The sequence below is a fragment of the Letharia columbiana genome (assembly GCF_014066305.1).
Source record: "Letharia columbiana isolate WasteWater2 chromosome Unknown Sc0000033_s0, whole genome shotgun sequence".
Classification (NCBI taxonomy): Eukaryota; Fungi; Ascomycota; class Lecanoromycetes; order Lecanorales; family Parmeliaceae; genus Letharia; species Letharia columbiana.
This window is the reverse complement of record NW_023501076.1, coordinates 224073-242680: the sequence shown is the minus strand read 5'-3', so window position 1 is coordinate 242680 and position 18608 is coordinate 224073. Positions and strand designations below refer to the sequence as shown.

The window sequence follows — 18608 nt, the reverse complement described above, 5'->3', positions numbered from 1 at the left end:
CGCGTGGCAAAGTTAGCCGATGCCGCTCCGCTCCTCAGGTCACACCGTCACGGCGGTCCGTGCTCCGCTTTTTCTCCGAACCTCTTTTGGTGACCTTCTTTCCTCAGACCTGTCCGTGAACTCCCATTCCGTCTTGAAAGAAGAAGGCAGGGAACGGTGACCTAGGTTTGCTTTCCAAAGACCCGGGATACAGATTGCCTTCCGGGGGGTTTCCGAAGCAGTGGCTGTTATTGGCCCACTATGACTAGGGATGCACTTTATTCGGAGACCCGTATTTCGGGGTCTTTTCCGATGAAGAAAGAAGATTCAGAGTAAGAGGTTACGACTATCATCTTCGGTATGCCTATCGCCATGGCCGTCTCAAGGACTTGCCAATCTTCTTTGGAGGAGCAAATCACTCGGTTAGAGACATGAGAAAAAGGATTGTATTCATGATTGATGTCTCTTTGACTTTCGAGGATCGTCACTGTCTGACAGTCGCTAAGAGTACTTGCATGTGGCAGAATATCTCTGGGGTGCTCCGCTTTAAAGCAGAATGAAGCTTAAATTCAGTACTCTATTATTAGAATAGGTCGATAGGGTCGAGGTTGAAATTTGGTGTGAACCGTGCCTATATGTTTCCGTCCAATGAAGGATTCAGCATTAAGCAAGCATATCCTCCCTCTCGTGCCCAATGCCCAACCCATGCCAAAACTCATGAACAGTAGGCGCGCCAAGCACGCCAACCGCCTTGTCCAAGATTTTTCACTTTTAGATTTGTAGAGAAACCGATCTCCCGCCGCCTGTCCTATTACAATTCAAGTCTCACCTACTCGCAATGTCACTGCCTCCCCGAACCAGATCCTCCCCACAAAGAAGCGCACTTCATCCCTACCCTCTCTCCACCTCCATCCCTGCAAAGCCAGGAACCAACCACAGCCCTCAGAGGCCGCTTCCGGCAGAGCTCTCTATCATTCCCATCACCGCCTCAACTCTCCCTGCCTACCGCAGACTCATAACCCTCTTACTCCCGATACGCTACGCGGACAAGTTCTACAAAGATTCCATTGTCAATCCTACGCCCTCCTCCCTCGCCCTCTGCGCTTTATGGAACGAAACATCGCGACCTGGTAAGCGGAAAAGGGACTCCCTCAATGATGAGCAGCCCTCATCCGTACCTGCGGCTGGTGGGTCGGAAGCCAAGGTTATAGGAGGCATCCAATGCCGCCTAGAACCCCTCCCTTGTCCGCCACCTATCACCCCACCTACCACCTCAACCGCCCAACCACCACCACCCCAGCAGCAATCGCACAACCTCTACATTCAGACTCTCGCCATCCTCTCTCCCTACCGTTCCCTTGGTCTCGCCACCGCCCTTCTCGACGCCATCATATCTACAGCTCTCACCCACTACCCACGGCAGAATATAAACGTCAAAGAGATCTACGCACATGTCTGGGAAGCAAATGAGGAGGCGCTAGAGTGGTATGTCAAGAGGGGGTTTGAGGTGGGAGAGGAGGTTGTGAAGGAGTACTATCGGAAATTGAAGCCCAGTGGGGCGAGGGTTGTGAGGAGGAGGGTTGGGGTGGGGGACTGGGTTGGTGTTGCGGGGGGGTGGGAGGGAGTTGTAATTGGCAGAGGAGGAGGTAAGGAGGAAGACGAGGATAGAGTGGTAATGGGAAAGGAGGGGTTTGGACATGGGTGAGCGAGCTTGGGGGTAGCGATACCCTTGCGGTACCCTAAGAATACTCTCAAGTTCACAGGACTGCATCCACCGACACTGGCGATTGAGAAACGATGATTTGCGAACGGAAAATCGATGTTCTGCGGACAGAGGGAAGCGTGACCAACGAGCTGTGGGAGACGAACCGTCATGTGAGGATACCTTGACGCCCTCGATCTGAGCCTTCGATCCTGCAAGCCTTTCAACACGCCTCTGGCTATGGCAGGTATGATTGAAACAGATTCTACCAGTGAACGTGTCGCCAGACTAACTACAGCCAATGGTGAGATCAGGGATGACACATCGCATGGTGGCATAGCTGCTTTGGCGCTTTTAATCTCATGGCAAGAGCAACCAGACTTCAGGCCTGGACACCATCATCGATATTGAAACGCAGAAATGTCAGGTTTGTGCATAAAGTGTGCACATGCCTCGCGTGTTTTCTACCTGCAGTATCCGGGCCTCAGTTGTCATCCTCGGGATATGGCAGGGCACATGAGGGCTCCATGATGCTGATGCCAATCTACCGATAGTTCGACCAAATATCTTCATAAACCAGGTTCCAAAGTGTACCCACCCTTGTCGCACAAGGATCGCGAAGCAAACCCTGAATCTCCCCGTACGTGGCTAGAACGCCTCTGACGAGATCCTTTTCTTGGTCCTCGGTGAAGCGGTAAAGATCAGGCACTCAGTGTCGGACCTCTTTCAGTAACCACTTGATATTCAACTTGACAATCACATCTTCCGGCTTTGAGCCGGAATTCACCCGTTCCTCTATGTGGTCAACAGCCTGGTCAGCTTCGGCGCGTCCGGGCGCTGTGAGTCAGGCTTGCAGAAAGCTATAAACCGCGAAATTGAGAGCTCCATCGATTACGTATGCCTTGCCAATCGCGTAGTGAGCGTCTGCTACCCGATCCCAGTAACCTTCTTGTTGGGCCGAAGTTCGATTTGCGGTGAGCAGTACCGAAACATTTGGCGGACCTGATGATGCACGTCGCCCTTTCTCCCAACCTTGAAGCAGCAAGTAACATAGTTCCACTGTATATCCATCACCTTGACTTCGAGCTCGTACCTCCTTTTGTCTGTTGCACCGATCAATCTTGAGGCACGAAGCCTGTACTGCGGCAAGTCAAAGAAATCTAAGGCGTTTTGGAGAGTATCTCGTGCATCATTCCACCTCTTCTCCTTCAAGTGTCTCAAGACACGCGCTTCATACGCACATGTTATGCGGGAGACGTCTTCGAAAGTTACTATATCTGTCATCATGAGTTTCGCAGCCTTTGCTGCGGTAGCGCTGTGCTGAGGCTCTGTGAGGATGATCGCACGCCCGAGTCCCCGCCCTTCGGAAAGGCATTCGAGACAGTCTGATAGCATTTGTAGATGAGTCTCTGGACGCCTTCCGATGGGTCTCTCCATGTGGACCACAAGCTTCAGTATGCCTGCACTCCAACAAGAGGTAAGGAATATGCACATTTTTGGAAGAGCCGACAAAAGATCGATGAAAACAACTTGATCGCCTGGCACAAATTTGCCCTGCGCCCGATATTTCCGAAGTACGGAGATCTCCACTGTCAACACGGGCACACCTCCAACATTCCCGCATTCGACTCTCGCGATCGGGTACGCTTCTGGGAACTCCGGACGGGCCCGCGATCGGGCCGTCCGGAAGATGTCGTATACCTGTGCGTCCATCCGAATCAAGACGGTGCCGTTCTTGGTGTACAGGACCCTCAAAGCTTCGTGGCAAACCTGCTTGCATGTGCGCAGGAGGGCGGGCTCCAGACCGTAGTCTCGAATCTTCTCGTGACACCCGTGTTGCGTCCCATCCCCGTGTGGACAGAGCAGGCCTTCGTATACTTTATCACGAACCTCCTGTGGAAGGTCCAGGGATCGGAAAGCTGAGTTCCTTTGGCTCTCGCTGCCGTCATCTGAAAGGGGAAATCGAGGAGCGTTAGTGTTCGCGACTCGTCAGCTTGGTGTCATCGTGTGCTTGCCCTTTCATCTGATGCGATCGAGAAGCTGTCCGCACTTGGTACGCGCTCGGTATCTGATGCTTTCAAGTAACCCATCTTGGGGTGCGGAATTCTGGCAGTAGTATTCTAGCAACAAGCATAGAGAAGATATAGGCTTCAAGCAGACTTTGATGCGGGATGTTTAGCACGCGAAGTGAAGGATCAAGAAAGAGTCGAGGATAGAGAGAGGGTGTTGAGACCACAGGCGCGAAGTCAATACTCGGTGCCCGCAACGGAGACTAAACACCTGAACCCAAAAGACAAAAGACAAACAGTGCCGGCAAATGATTTTGGACTCAACACTACATGTACATAGGCTCTCAGAAATCCGAGGTACAGCATTCAACCAGCCCCCTTTCCCGATCATCCCAAAGGACTTCTCAACTATGTTTTCCTGCCCGCCCACTCCTTCAAAACCCCTCCATCTTCTCACTCTCGGACCACACGACCTCCGGTCCCAGCGTATTTCCTCCTACAACCCCGCCCGCAGTCGGCTCTCCACTACTCCGGTTCTTCATCCCTCCCAATCCGGCCGTCATCCTTGCCCTATATTCGTTCCCGTTCTCATCCCCATTTACCGAAACAGCCGCCCTTCTACCCGGACGGGACGTCATTCATTTTAATGTAATCGCACTGCAAGTGAAGTCCGTCGCTAAGACTTATCATAAATAGCCATGCCATGTCAATCCATCCCGTCGGGCCCTTACTCTCCCTCCCAGAAACGAAAACGCTCTGAGCCAAAACGAACGCTGAATGCGCCCACCGCCTCTACATCTGCGAAACCCGTGCGCGATGTTTTGTTTTGTTTTGTTTTGTCACACCTGCTCGTTTTCTGCATCATCGAATCGCAGTGACCGAGCGAGAGAATGACCGGCGCAAGGAACTCATGTTGTGTTTTCGACTCCATTCGGCAACTTAGTACGAGTAAGCCGCGCCATGATACAACGCCGCCAGTCTGCTGCAGCGTCATGGATGTACGGGATGCCGCATATCGCGCGCAGTGTGTATGATGAACAGTGCTGCAGCGTGCGCGTTACGACGATGAGGCAAACGACGTTATCCGTCGCGGTGGTGGTGGTGGTGGTTGAGAAGTCAGGGGATATCCTATATCCGTCGGTGCGCGCTTCCACAAAGAGATTGGATCGCGTCAGGATCGCGAGCCGGACGTCGTGCGCGCGGATTGTGAAGTCGCGATGGTGGTTAGCGGCGTCGATGGCCGCGCACGGATGCGTTGTTTGGGCCTTGGTCTGAGAAGGTGTGCTGGATGATGGATTTGCCGGTTCTGTGTTCTTCGGGGTTGCAGTTGCGGAGGTGGTCCTTTGAGTGGGATGGGTAAGGGGCTGGCTGTTTGGAGATTTAGGAGGCGGTGGGGGCTGCTGGGTGGGATATGAGGGGAATATGTTGGATCATATGATGGTTGGTAGGGGTCTCACAAGGTAGAATGTTGTTGGACGAACTAAAGGGGAACGTTTTTGATGTTCTGGAATATGCGGATGTGGTGCAGAAGAAAGTACAGCATGTCACGTACGATGTATATGAAGGTTTTCATGAGTGGGATAATATGCATGAGCCTTTCTTTTGCCTGGAGACTTTGGCGACTGCATAGGCCCCACCGTTGACGGCGGTCATTAGCGTAAGAAATTCCTATCGGCCATAACAAGATAAATATTATTTGTTCTTACCGGTCAAGTCATATACTTTTCACTGAAAAGAAGTTTCAAACTCCTGTTGAACGTGAGCATGGATTATGACCAGATAGGCTCTTGGGGTAGCCGGGCGAATTTTGCATGCAACTACCATCTCGTTGGAATGCGAAACGTAATCAGCGTGCTTATATTGATGCCTATCATTTTTGGCAGCTTTAATTAAAACTTTTGCAGTGGGAATTGAGTGGACGAGCTAACCGAAGAGGAGTCTAGAAGGTCGGATGTGGGATTGCGTCATGACGGTGCAAGAGGGATGAGCAGCCTTTTGGACTTCCTCGACGTGTTGTAGAAAGAAAAAAGAAAGAAATATCATACCTCATAGACAGCTCATGCGTTGTTGAAGGAAAACAAATCAATCCACTTTACTGAATACGTGAAATTATATCTAACCTCATCTCCAAGTCTGACGTTCAGCCCATAAGCGTCCTCGTACAATTTCGGTATGACCAGCTTCAAAATTCTTGTGACGGGTGCGACTGGGTATATGTAGGTGACAGATATACCCACAATCAACTACGACCGGCTGATGACCGAGTCCTTCTATGCAGTGGAGGCACCATACTATCCGATCTAGTCAATTCCCAAAACGACTTCGTACGAAAGTCTAGCATCTCAGGTCTGGTCCGAGGAGAGGCCAAAGCTAAAGAACTTTCCGGGAAAGGAGTAAATGTAGAACTTTTCAGTGATCTCGATGCGAGTGACGAGATTGAAAAGATAGCTGGCGGTTATGACAGTATGCAGCCTCCCCAGCATCCTCGTCTTTAGGAATTATGACGTTAATAAGCCAACCCAGTGGTCATCCATACAGCCTCTGGCTATCATGAAGGATCCGCAAAAGCTCTGATATTGGGGCTAGCAGAAAGGAAGAAGAACACGGGGAAGGATGTGTACTATATCCACGTACGCCACCGCTTGAATACAGAAGCGACGCCGGACTGACAGGACCTCCAACAGACATCGGGCACATCCAACTTGGGCGATCAGCCAATCACCGGCAAATACACCGAAACCCGTGTCTTCTCCGACAAAGAAGACATCTATTCCTACGAAAAGATGCGCAACGAGTAACAGCCATACGGTCAGCGACAGACTGACCTCACGGTAATTGGGACTGGCTTGAAAGTGGGCGTTAAGACTTACATCATCATGTCTCCCCTGATCTATGGCATTGGCACAGGCCATTTCCATCAGCAGTCGATTCAAGTACCAGCCATGATTCAAGCGGCGCTCAAGACGCAGCAGGCCGAAGTAATCGGTCCTGGTAAGGCGAGCTGGGACCATGTGCATGTTGGCGATTTGGCGAATTTATATGAAATTGTCGTGCAAAAGCTTCTGGCTGGGGAGGATCTGCCCAGTGGCGAGAAGGGGATCTACTTCTCGGCCAACGGTCACCACACTTGGCTCGAGCTGTCTCAGGGGCTGGCTGATGCGCTGTTCACGCTTGGTATAAGCAAGACGGAAGAAGTGAAAAGTATCAATCTAGAAGAAGCAGCAGAGAGATGGGCCGGCGGAGATACTCTGCTTGCTGAGCTGGGTTTTGCATCGAAGTAAGTGTGCTGTCATTTCAAAAACTCAACATTGACAGCTGATCTCTGCGTACAGTTCACGAACAGAGTCAGAGCTTAGTAGAAGTCTGGGTTGGAAGCCCCGTAAGAGCGACCGGGACTTCAAGAACCATTTCCAGACTGAAGTGGAAAATATGATGGAAGAAAAGGAGAAGAACAAGTAGCGGCTACCTTGTCACAAAAGAAAAATCCAACTGCTATCAACGAACTCACTGTGTGGGCTTGATAGAACCAAGTAGCCCAATTTCAAGATACTTTACGGAGAAAGTGGCATGTCTTCGCAGCGCAAGGACACAGTGTACTCTCAAAGAACATGCTAATGGCCGACTGCCGCAACGGTAGAAACACATATTAGTTTTCGAACTCCCCTTACTTAGGCTTCGAAGTAGGATGTTTAGATGCATGCCAGAATCGGTATCTGAAAAATGAGGACTCGCACCGCATTCAATGCTTGGTCCAGGATCTTAGTAATCCTACCACAGTAGCCTCGTCGTTGCCATTGCTGTCAGCATATCGAAAGAACAAATCCTATTACACCCGGTTCATGCGTCCTTCTAATGGAAACATTGCCCTAGTAGTATTGTTTTGATCAATCACTCAAATACCTGAGCAACGGGTAAAAGCAGCAGCTAGCTCAGCCCTACGTCTGGATCGAGCCTAGCGCAGCGCGTCTATCTCGACTTGGAAAAAGTCACCAACAAACAAACCCAGTTTCAGAGCCTGCACCATGCCGTTGTACTCTAGAGATGAGAAGCTGAGACTCTCTATTCTTGCAACCTCACCTCAGCACGAATTGGATCCACCATCCTAGAGCAATAGCCACAGTCACGCCTTCCTGGGATGCTAGAATCTTACAACTGAAGCAAGATGTTGCCAACGATGGATCAGCTCGCCTATTTCCTACAGGCTGTAGGCTACCACACTGTTACGGGCTACCCGTATCTGATAGTCCATCTTCATCTACTTGTCTCTGCTCTTTTCCCTATTTACGCCGGTGCCCATGCTTCGCTTTCTCGCCCGTCATCCGCAGCCAAGCCATCAAAGAAGACGAAGAAGCAAGATGATCATGATGACGGACCAGATGAGCAAGGACTGACGAGGGAAGGGCTTGCTCCTATTGATGCTCTTCTTCTACCTTTGTTTGCCGGGGTTAGCCTTGCAAGTCTATACTTTCTCATCAAATGGCTCGATGATCCAGCGATACTGAACAAGATTCTAAACTGGTATTTCGCAGGCTTCGGAGTCTGGTCTTTGGCTCGAATGATCACGGACAGCATGGGTATCTTCACATCGTTCGTTTTTCCCGAGACCTACGACATGGACGGCAAAATCTGGGAAATTGATGCCAAGCAGAGAAAATCCAAGTCAAGGTCGTCCCCTTTGGTAGATCGAAATTCACCAGTGCCTGAACCATCTTCCGTTCCGCCTTTGCCATCTAAGGTCACAGATGCTATGTGGACCCTTCGGGAGCTACCGTCACGACAGCTTGACGTACGCGTCTACATTCACAAGATCGTGCAAGCACAATTCAAGATCGGTCCTCAGGGCGTCGCCAGCCTCTTCCTTGCAATCGGTGCTCTGCTCTATTTCAACCTCATAGACAGGCCATGGTGGCTGACAAATCTTCTCGGGTTTGCCTTCGCCTACACCACTCTCCAGATCATGTCACCAACAACCTCCTGGACAGGCACGCTGATACTGGTTGCTCTTTTCGTCTATGACATCTATTTCGTCTTCTTCACGCCTCTCATGGTCACCGTAGCTACTCAGCTCGATATTCCAGCCAAGCTCGTCTTTCCTCGGCCAAGGAGACCTACTGAAGACCCGACGAAACAAGCTTTGTTTATGCTTGGGCTGGGAGACATCATTCTGCCTGGCATGATGATTGGCTTTGCGTTGCGATTTGATCTCTATCTCTTCTACTTGCGCAAGCAAACCCTACGGACCATCGAACATTCGAAGAGCACTGAGGACGCTGCAACTGACCCAGCGAGCAAGGAGGCCGTCGGTTCCGAGGTCACAAAGGCCACATGGCATCCTGCAAGAGGTGGCTGGGGCGAGCGCTTTTGGACTTCGAAGAACGACATCCTCAGATCAAAGCAATTCCAAGGTGTCCTCTTCCCCAAAACGTATTTCCACGCAAGCGTCATCGGCTATGTTGTCAGCTTGTTATGCACCCTTGGCGTTATGCATATTTACGGCCAAGCCCAACCTGCTCTACTGTACCTCGTCCCTGGTGTCCTGGGCTCCTTGTGGGGCACTGCTCTTGTCAAGGGCGACATCAAGGCGCTGTGGGCATTCGACGAATCTGAAGACGACCAAGAGCACAATTCGCCAAGCAAAGACGACAAGCAACATAGCGCTTGGAAATCAGACTCTTGGATAGACGTTGACTGGAAGAGCTTGTTCTTTTCTCAGAGGACTTCGAACGAGTCCGGAAAGCCAAGCGAACCTGTCAAGGACAACGACGCTAGTGATCCAATCGGCAAGGAATACGGATCAAGCCATGGCGGGTCTACGAGAACCCAATCAGGTGACGAGCATTCGCAAGAGTCCAAGAATAGCAACGCCAGTGATGAAGGTCGCAAAAAAGACGAGGCAAAGGGGGTCTTCGATCGAGAACGCAACAGCGAGCTCATCTTCATCTCGGTCAACCTTCCCAAAGCGGCACCAGCGAGTTCTTCAAAAACCGCATCGAATCCAGAGCGGGCAACCTTGTCAGCACCTGTTGGGAATAGGACTCGTGCGAAGGCGAAGATCGAAGACAGCAACGACGATAAGCTCGGAGAGACCTATTGAAGATGCAGTGACAAGCTTCTGCTCTGCCCGTCGCTCGAGACCGCTCTTCGGTATACAGGGTAGTCGTATTAGAGTGCTAGGAACACACCACACGATGTGTTAGCAAGTACGAGCATTGGATCGGAATCTTCGCTTTGCATAGCATCGGAGTTTTAAATGTCGGTCTTGAATCAGAAAATGATGGAAGATGTTGATCAATCGGTGGTAGATCAGCATTAGATGCCCAGCTTTTCAGATAGCCTAGGGCATTGAATGCAAGACAACTTTGCTGCAGATCGGCTCGAACTTCAACGCTATGCATGCATGCGAAGTAGCCTCCATAAATGCCTTTTCTCAATGGATCCCCAACACACCCATCCACTCCTTTCTCCTCTTCGCCGCCAAGTCAACCAACCCCCTCATCTCTGCCATGCCAGCACCCGCTCCCCCACTCTTCTCAATCCGAACCACCCTCCTCCCTCCCCCAACAACAACCGTCCCCTCCTCCCTACACAACGCCTCCTCAAACCCATCCATATCAACCAGTACCCATTTCTCTTTCTCTTTCCCCTTCTCTTTCTCTTTCTCTTTCGACCCCTTGCCTAGCCCATCGCCCTCAAACACCCCAAAACTAAGTGGGACGGGCAAATCTCGTATCTCCAGTCTCCTCGCCTCCACCGGATCGTCGGAGCAAAGCACCATCTCCCGATCCGCATCCCACCACGCCCGCGGCAGAATCGTATCTCTCAACGCAGCCAATATAGCCAACCATGCCGCGTCAAAGGCGTTGCCATCTAGCGATATGAACAGCAGGTCAACGTAGAGGACCCAAAACGCTTTAACCTCCGCTCTTGCCATCTCCTCTTCTTCCTCTTCTCTCGCGTCCGTCTCTTGCATGTCCCCGCCCATCCTCATAACTCCAGACGTAGCGCCCGTAGTTTCCCTTGGCGGCTGAAACCAGATCCTCAAAGGCGCCATGCCGACCATATCGCTCGTATGTAAGAGAGTCAAGACGCGCTGCGTCAGCGTCTGCGCAAGGACCGAGGGCGGACCGCCGGGTAGATGGGCGGGCGAGCAGCCGGTTGCGAGTTCGATGTTTGGAACTAGGAGGTTCAATCGCGCCATCTCGGCCGTCTCTTCTCGTCTGCTCTTCCTCCTACGTTCTTTCCCCTCCTCGTCATCCTCATCCCCCTCATCATCATCCTCCTCCTCATCCCCACCCTTCACCTCTCTCGCCTCATACTCCGCAACATCCCCCGTCTTCAAAATCTCCCCCCGCACCCCGCACACCACGGCCGTATCCCCGCATCTCACCACCGCGCTGCCGTTCGCGTGGGTCAGACTGCCGGTGTTGCACGTCGGGGCGCGCGTCTGCGTTGGGGTGCGGCCGGAGGGTCGAGTCGAGCCCTTTGGGTTGGTGAGGTGGGCGGCGAGGAAGGAGGGGGGGGCGAGTTTGGCGAAGGTGAGGGCGGGGAAGGTGAGGGGTTGGGGAATTGGGGTGAGGGTCATTTGGGCGGCGGGGTGGGGTAGGAGGATTAGGAGTTGGGTTGGGTTGGGGTTTGTTGATTTGGGGATGTGGGATTTTTGGAGGGTAAAATAAGTAGGGCTTATCGATAAGGAATTGATGGATACTTGTACTCGTAGGGCTGAGTGGACAGGGGTGCTTTTTCTCTACCGTACGTCAGAGACGCTCTCTTCGCCGGCTTGAAGTATAAAATCGCAAGTGACCATGGCTTCCAATTGCTCCTGTTCGTCCTGCTTCAATCTGCCATCGGAACCATGGCCAAAGTCGCAGTCTTTCCTGCCTCAGGCAAGATCGGTTCGAGTATCTACACCCACCTGTTCAAACTGCTTCCTCCAAAGGAGCTTCTTTTGATATCCCGCTATCCCGAGAAAACCCCTTCCCACATGGTGCAAGCAGGCGTTGCTACGAGGACAGCGGATTATAATGATACTGATTCGTTAGAACATGCTTTTGATGGTGTAGCGTGTCTGATTCTCATTTCGTATCCGAGTATCGAGAGTGACCATAGATTCAAAGTATATGAATTCTTTTCGCAGCTTATTCATCGCTGCGTCATACAAGGAGGATGGCAAGCTAATTAAATGAGGTCCACAAAGTAGCCCTTGACGCCGCACACCGCAGCGGTGTATCTCATGTTTGTTACACGTCTCTCGCATTCGGCGGCGACTGCACTCCGGATTCCGTCGCCCATGTCATGCAAGCGCACTTGAAGACGGAGTCATATCTCAAGTCGCTTGAGTCAGGGTCAACAGAGAGGTCGGACAAAACGCCAATTACTTTCACAGCAATTCGTGAGGGGATTTATTCAGAGAGCTTCCCTATGTACACTGGATTTCCTAACCCCCATGACCCGCCTGATGAGGTGAGGATCCCTCATGATGGTTCCGGGCCAGGGATCGCATTTGCAAAGATTGATGATTTGGGAGAGGCGACCGCCAAGCTGGTAAAGGAATACCTGGATTCGCCGACTAATTTTAAATATAAGAATCAGGTTATGCTGTTGAGCGGGCCGAGAGTGTGGAGTCTTGCGGAGACAGTAAAGCTGTTGGGAAAGCTCAAAGGGAAGGATATGAAGGTGAAACAGGTTACCGAGGAAGAGTACGTGGCGGAGCCGCGAGTGCAGGATATGCTAGGTTCGCATGGACCTGGCGAGGTGCCTAAGCAGTGGGCGACGTCATTCGATGCTGTGAAGAAGGGAGAATGCGCGGTGGCTTCCATCGAGCTGGGGCGGCTGCTCGGGCGGGAGCCTGAGGGGTTGGGGGAGACCATGGAGAAGATGGTTGACAGGTAAACCGTCAGTTTGGGATCCTCCCAGATGAAGCTGGCATGGCATCCATCATATCTTCCGTAGGACAGCTTTCCCAAAAAGGTATCTTGCTTGGCTGAGTGTCTGTGGTAGTAAGCTCTGCTATCAGTCTCGTGGATCATTATCCCTTGTCCTGGTTTACTGCATGCCAACTTTGCGGGGCAATGCTTCCGAGGTCTTTTTTCATACTTTGGCAAAAACGGGGCTCGCTGGGTGAGGTGTTGGCAATGTGACATTTAAAGCGGCATATATTGTTACAATACGACAATGTCAGCACTCGCGAAGAGCGTCCTCCCTTGTTAAAGAGACCCCGAATCGGCGTAAGATCTGGAATTCTTAGCGATTGACAATTCATCTTTGTCTGATAGCTTGTCTGACACTCGCCAATACCTTCCCAGGAGGTCAACACCCGGCAGGGACAGGGGATTAGTACGACCTCACGCAGCATTCTGTCCTTCGAAGAGCCCCCTTGGTCCTTCGAGTTCAGGCACCCACTTGTATGGAGACAGGACCATTCTTGTGGGTGGATATCTCTGACATATACATCCGGATAAATAGCAAGCTGTCTGTCTAGGGTGGATGATCTTTGACTGGACGGAAAGAATCTACCCCGTGGACCAGACGAAGATCACCGAGGTAAATTGGTAAGGAAGGTCCTAAGATCGCAGCTAATGAATACACGCAAGATCTAGACATGTGCCCAAAAGAAACACGTGTCACACTCCTACCGAAATCAGAAATCTTAAATTCGCTATAACAGAGATGATCTAGCTTGCCCCGACAAAAATTTCCCACCATGAATCCATTCCCTTAGGTGACAATACCTCCTCCAGCATCCAAGTCTTACATTGCCGATTTTAGTTCGGTTAGATCAACCGCTAGGATGGCGCGGACGACGGCTGCCACCACTCTGAGGCTGGTTCTCATTGTCAGCGATTCATTCTGAGCTAAAGCAAAAACTGGCCTCACCAGTTCAACTTGAGCCGCTCAAAAGAATGTTCTAAGACGATTTCGAGGCGACGGATGCTGTATTTTCGACCTGACGCTTTTCGACCGCTTCCATGCTGGAGTCGCAGATATGTGTCTCACACCACCACCCTCCCTCGGCAGGAATGCCTGTGATCGGACGGGTCTCGACGGTCCTCTTACTGGAGTTGCAAACATGTGTGCCACACCACCACCGTCCCGTGTCTCCACCGCCTCCGCCTTGGTCTGGGTTGTTATTCCAGCTCTGAATAACAAGATGTGTGCCTAGAATGAGTTGCTTACTTGGGGGAAATGGTAACGCGACTGCAGAAAGAGTCAACAGAAGTAGTGATAGAGGATGGTTAGAGAAATGCATAGTTGACCAACGAACGTAAAGCCGGTAATCGATGTTTTCTTTATCTGGTAGGTGAAGGGGTGGCACGAGAATAATAAGCTGTGGTGAGGTGCTTTCAGAGGGCGCTGGAGTTCAGGTGCGATATCGTTGTTTATCTATCTCATATTGCTTCCAAGGAACTCTGCCTCGACAAGTGTTCAAGCATCAGCTATTCGTATTCATCATTCAGCTTTCAGCCTCTCGGCTGAAGCTAACTACTCTTATGCTGTCCATCCGGATGCTGAGATGGAAGTGATGCATCCCGAAGAAAAATCGGTTCCTGAAACATGTGCGCCAAGAGAATTGACAAACAACTGGTTACATTTCTCTCGGTATGGAGGTTGGCAAGGGCCAGGAATAGCAGTGCAGCAGCCACTTGGAGCGATACGAGGTCAACGTCTTAGCAAGCCCAGGGGCCCATTCTAACGAGGCGCATTGTCAAATTGTCCTCCGATCCCATCTCAAGAGAGCAAATTACGATTCGGCGGATTTGGTCTATGGGCTATGTCAATCAGGAACACGCGGGTCCCCTCGTCAATCATAGGGCGAGCAGATCCGACGGACATCGTATTAGACAAGATTCAAGTGGAGCGGCTCGATGCGATCTTCTTGGCAACGTTACAAGTATGCATGAGTTAGTGGTCTGACTCAGCACCGCCGTCCTCAGCGCAGTCTTTATCGCTATAGCCGACCAGTCGGAGCAACATCTCAAAGCCCAGCTTGTGCGATTGGGTTCTTCGCAGAGCGCGGTTGCGGCGATCGCGTTGCATTTCGGCCAGATTGCGGTGCTCCTTTTGGTGCACATGCTGACGTCGAAACTTCGAATGTTCAACGTTTACGTTACACCACCACAACGACAAATACACGTTATAAACACGTTGCCGATAAGTCCCAATAAGGATTCTATTCTGCAAATCGAGGGATTTGACTCCAAAAATACGAAATTCAACCTTTACATTTCTCATTGTACGGCGAAAAAGGACCGTTCAACATTCTTGCTCTTCGCACCCCTTTTCGAAAGTAGAAGTAGTTGTTACTGTGCAGGAAACCTCAAGTTATCAATATCACAAAGCTGTATCCTAAGTTTATAATCAGTTAATTACGGACGGGGGCGGTTTTGAATTTCCGCGAAGCTGCTTTTTTGGGCCTTGTCCATGTTTATATTTGGCTAAATTCTGCACATGGCTGGGTTACACCAACCGAGGTAGCGAGGTAAGTGCGTGGCACGACTAGATAGATCTATCTTCGATCCCTTGCCCTCTTCTTCTTGCCTCCAAATATAAGACTTGTACCCTTCTCTATATTCTCTTAGATGAGATTTGCGAAACTCCAACTCGTTTCCTATCTTCACAGCCAGTCACGCGGCTAGCTACCCCGCCATCCCGAGCCATGGACGAGTCCCCAGGGAAGATGTATGCCTTGGCAACCGTGTTGACTGTTTTGGCAATCGTAGCCGTTATCCTACGCTTCTACGCCCGACGGATCACGAAGGTCTGTCCATCATGGGACGACTATCTAATAGTGCTTGCATTGGTAAAGTTTTCCGCATAACCTTGCTGTCCGGGCCGGTGGACTTACAGACACGTACTTTCGAAAGATCTCCACCATCGGTACAGGAGTTTGCATGTTCGTCGGTAAGTATCTCCAGCTAGGCATATACCGCGACTTCGTTGATTTTAGATGTGCAGGCGCTGCAGTTGGAAGCCTCGGCAGACATACCCGAGTCACGCCGGACGGCATGCCGATTTTCGATGGCCGCATGGAAGTCTTCTTTAAAGTATGTCCTGATGCTCCTAGGCTAGTCTCTGATCAATGCCGACCTAAACATTGCACAGATCATCTACATCTCGCAACTGACGCAGACGGTCACATTTGGACTTACAAAGATTGCCGTGGTTCTCTTCTATCGAAGGTAGCATGTCCCAATCGTTTCACAAGAGAACATTCGGGCAGGCTGACTTGCGTACCAGAATCTTCGTACCGAGGACATTTTCCATCATCTCGCTGGTCATGATTGGTCTAAACATTACATGGACCATCGCATTCTTTGCAGCCAATCTGCTACAGTGCTGGCCAATCTCCGGAAATTGGACTGGTTTGGACGCTGCTCCTGGCACTTGCATCGATACGACCATGATGTACTTGGCGCAGGCTTGGTCTGATGTCTTTACCGACATTGTGATCCTTTCGATGCCAATACCCTGGGTATGTAAGCTTCCTGTCACTCCGAATCGTGGCTGATCAAGGTCAGATCTGGAGACTTCAGATGGCTCCGATGCGAAAGTTCTTCGTGGTCCTCATGTTGCAACTAGGGGCACTGTGAGTCTGATCCAAAATACTTTGGACTTATGCTCACGAGTCTTAGTGTTGTTTGCGCCGGGGTTGCAAAGCTGGTGGTCTTCCACAGAATCACTTATGGTACGCATTTCTCATCACCGCCCGTCCTTTTCAGGTAGCACTCTCGTCGCACACTGACCCCTATACACTTCTAGATACCGCCGTAGGAGACGAAGATCTGACATGTACGTATTGCATGCGCCCTAGCAGACCGGGGCTTCGCTTACCATAGGAAAGATCTACTCACGCCAACCGTATACTGGCCCATGGTCGAATCCTCACTAGGCATTGTAGGCGCCTGCCTCCCTTTGCTCCGGCCCGTCTTCACTGATTCTCCCGCCAAAAGTATATTCTCAAGTCTACGAGCCATGATATCGCTCTCGTCCCTTCGCAGCAATGATGCTAGGAAGCCATCTGGGGACTATGATAAATTAGAGGCTGGAAATGTTGGCGCTTCTCAAAACAGTCTTGTCGACGGAGCGCAGGTGGTGTAAAAAACAAACTGCAGTCTGAGGCGCTGGGCTTCCCCAAATCGAAAGCGGGTTTTTGTTGACGGGGATTTGTGGTTCTTTGAGGGATGCTACCACTTCAACTCTTACTTATTAACACTCATCTACCACCAAACTTGCCGCAAAAGGACTTTGAGTTCGTTCGAGGTCCTTCCTGTTCACGATCTCCGACCCGATTATTCTCCTACCTTGTTTTAGGTTCAGCCACGATGGAGGATGTGCAAGAAGCGTCCTGCGACCTGTCTTGATTTCCAACCGCATTCCAAGACCAAGGATGGAAAAGACAGGGGTCAGATGTAAGCCTATCAGTACGCTGGTGGAGCCGTAAAAACGGTGTCATCTTGATAGTAATACACCCTTCTCCGACCGATAGTCAGCTCAGCGGTCCAGCAATGTATGGTCCAAGTGAAGATTGACGAGTCTCCCACGACGGTGAGTTGGTACGACTTGAAGGGCGCAGCGGTAGCGTCAGCTTCTGTGTGTGCTAACCGTGGTTATGAAGGAGTCTCGATTGGTGTAGGTATGGCCCTGGTAGGAAAGATTAAATCTTGAAACACAGGCATTGAACCGTCTGTCGCAGAGAAGCTGGGACCGGACTGTCTGTAAGATCTGTTAGGCCAGTCCCAGGCGTTGTACCCGTGGGTGCGGCGTGACTTCTGCTATGTCCAATATATTCGCGGCATGCTTGAATCTTCAAGTAAGGAGGCAGAGGCGAAGTCCCAAGGCCTTGTCTTTTGAAGAAGGTATGATCTAAGAGCGGGATTCCACAATATTCGACTGTTAGCAAGTAAGGGCGCTTTCCAAGTCTGACGAAAGGACACAAATCTAGTCTAGGAGAGCACTTGCGCAGTACAACGGTTTCTTTCATTAGAACGTCTTGTAGTCTATCATGATGTTTTTCCAAAAAGATTGTGCAGGACCTTTGCGCCTCGTTCAGCCCCAAAAGGACCGTGCGTACATGAAAACTCGGTGAAATAGAATTGCATCAAGGTCGGCAAGCTATGGATGATGATTGCTCCCAATTCGAAAATACTCCGCTCATCGTGCTCCTTCCTTGCCGACGCGGAGGGGACTCTTCAATCACTGCAATCCCGGTCCAAGCCCCAATGTTAAAATTCTGCACAACGGGACCCTTGCGATATCGCTGCGAGCAAGATTGCAATTGCCGCACTAGTCACTGCCACGTGTCCATGATCGACTCTTCGGACGCGGTGGAAAGATATTCGAGATATCTCCGAGTGGCCATGTGTCCATTTTCCTTCGCGAGTTGCAGAGCTCGTTCATACTCAGGGCCGTGGAACTTGGCGCTAACGTTGAAAAGCAGCTTCAGCATGTCGATACGGCCATGTTCGGCGGCCCCCTCAAGAGCAGTCCTTCCATGCACTCTGGCAGCTGGTGCATTGACGTCGGCGCCGTTCTCCAGAAGTAGTTCCGCAATGCCGATGTAACCTCCAATTGCCGCAAGTTGTATGGCAGTTGCCCCTCCCCTCGCCGCGGGCTGAGCATTGACGAGCCCGCCGTTGTCTATTAGGATTCGTGCGATTTGAAAGCTACCTATCTCGGCTGCCCTCTGTAGCGGAGTGCGTTTGACTCCTTTCGTTGCAGGCCGATTCACATCCGCTCCAGCGTCAATTAGCAGCTGGACCTTTTGAATGTCTTTTGTGCTGATTGCTGCCAAAAGAGCCGTCTCTCTTTGGTATGGGAACTTTATAGAAAGTTGGACAATACTGTTGGGATTACAATTTCGATTCAGCAACATCCGAAGTATTGCAAGACTTGTGGGGTTCTCCTCCTCGATCGCCGCCCCT

At 51.0% G+C, this 18608-nt stretch overlaps 9 protein-coding genes across 9 annotated transcripts; 6 read left to right on the top strand and 3 right to left on the bottom strand.

Annotated features, from left to right (window-relative positions):
- Positions 1-817: 817 nt before the first annotated feature.
- Positions 818-1684, top strand: HO173_008680 (uncharacterized protein; the record flags this gene model as incomplete). The annotated part of the gene is made up of 1 exon (XM_037310576.1): positions 818-1684. The coding sequence occupies one exon, from the start codon at positions 818-820 to the stop codon at positions 1682-1684; it is 867 nt and encodes a 288-aa protein (XP_037162558.1).
- Positions 1685-2608: 924 nt separating this feature from the next.
- On the bottom strand, positions 2609-3771 carry HO173_008679 (uncharacterized protein; the record flags this gene model as incomplete). The annotated part of the gene is made up of 2 exons (XM_037310575.1): positions 2609-3630; positions 3732-3771. The coding sequence occupies 2 exons, from the start codon at positions 3769-3771 to the stop codon at positions 2609-2611; spliced, it is 1062 nt and encodes a 353-aa protein (XP_037162557.1).
- Positions 3772-5862: 2091 nt separating this feature from the next.
- On the top strand, positions 5863-6488 carry HO173_008678 (uncharacterized protein; the record flags this gene model as incomplete). The annotated part of the gene is made up of 4 exons (XM_037310574.1): positions 5863-5906; positions 5969-6153; positions 6214-6320; positions 6375-6488. The coding sequence occupies 4 exons, from the start codon at positions 5863-5865 to the stop codon at positions 6486-6488; spliced, it is 450 nt and encodes a 149-aa protein (XP_037162556.1).
- Positions 6489-6566: 78 nt separating this feature from the next.
- On the top strand, positions 6567-7149 carry HO173_008677 (uncharacterized protein; the record flags this gene model as incomplete). The annotated part of the gene is made up of 2 exons (XM_037310573.1): positions 6567-6967; positions 7023-7149. The coding sequence occupies 2 exons, from the start codon at positions 6567-6569 to the stop codon at positions 7147-7149; spliced, it is 528 nt and encodes a 175-aa protein (XP_037162555.1).
- Positions 7150-7852: 703 nt separating this feature from the next.
- HO173_008676 (uncharacterized protein) lies at positions 7853-9784 on the top strand (the record flags this gene model as incomplete). Its single annotated transcript, XM_037310572.1, has 1 exon — positions 7853-9784. One exon carries the CDS (start codon positions 7853-7855, stop codon positions 9782-9784), a length of 1932 nt encoding a protein of 643 aa, XP_037162554.1.
- A 333-nt stretch (positions 9785-10117) lies between these two features.
- On the bottom strand, positions 10118-11272 carry HO173_008675 (uncharacterized protein; the record flags this gene model as incomplete). The annotated part of the gene is made up of 1 exon (XM_037310571.1): positions 10118-11272. One exon carries the CDS (start codon positions 11270-11272, stop codon positions 10118-10120), a length of 1155 nt encoding a protein of 384 aa, XP_037162553.1.
- A 270-nt stretch (positions 11273-11542) lies between these two features.
- HO173_008674 (uncharacterized protein) lies at positions 11543-12579 on the top strand (the record flags this gene model as incomplete). The annotated part of the gene is made up of 2 exons (XM_037310570.1): positions 11543-11803; positions 11875-12579. The coding sequence occupies 2 exons, from the start codon at positions 11543-11545 to the stop codon at positions 12577-12579; spliced, it is 966 nt and encodes a 321-aa protein (XP_037162552.1).
- Positions 12580-15578: 2999 nt separating this feature from the next.
- On the top strand, positions 15579-16785 carry HO173_008673 (uncharacterized protein; the record flags this gene model as incomplete). Its single annotated transcript, XM_037310569.1, has 8 exons — positions 15579-15588; positions 15643-15731; positions 15790-15866; positions 15925-16159; positions 16206-16273; positions 16320-16372; positions 16447-16476; positions 16529-16785. The coding sequence occupies 8 exons, from the start codon at positions 15579-15581 to the stop codon at positions 16783-16785; spliced, it is 819 nt and encodes a 272-aa protein (XP_037162551.1).
- Positions 16786-17974: 1189 nt separating this feature from the next.
- HO173_008672 (uncharacterized protein) lies at positions 17975-18559 on the bottom strand (the record flags this gene model as incomplete). The annotated part of the gene is made up of 1 exon (XM_037310568.1): positions 17975-18559. One exon carries the CDS (start codon positions 18557-18559, stop codon positions 17975-17977), a length of 585 nt encoding a protein of 194 aa, XP_037162550.1.
- Between the last annotated feature and the right edge of the window lie 49 nt (positions 18560-18608).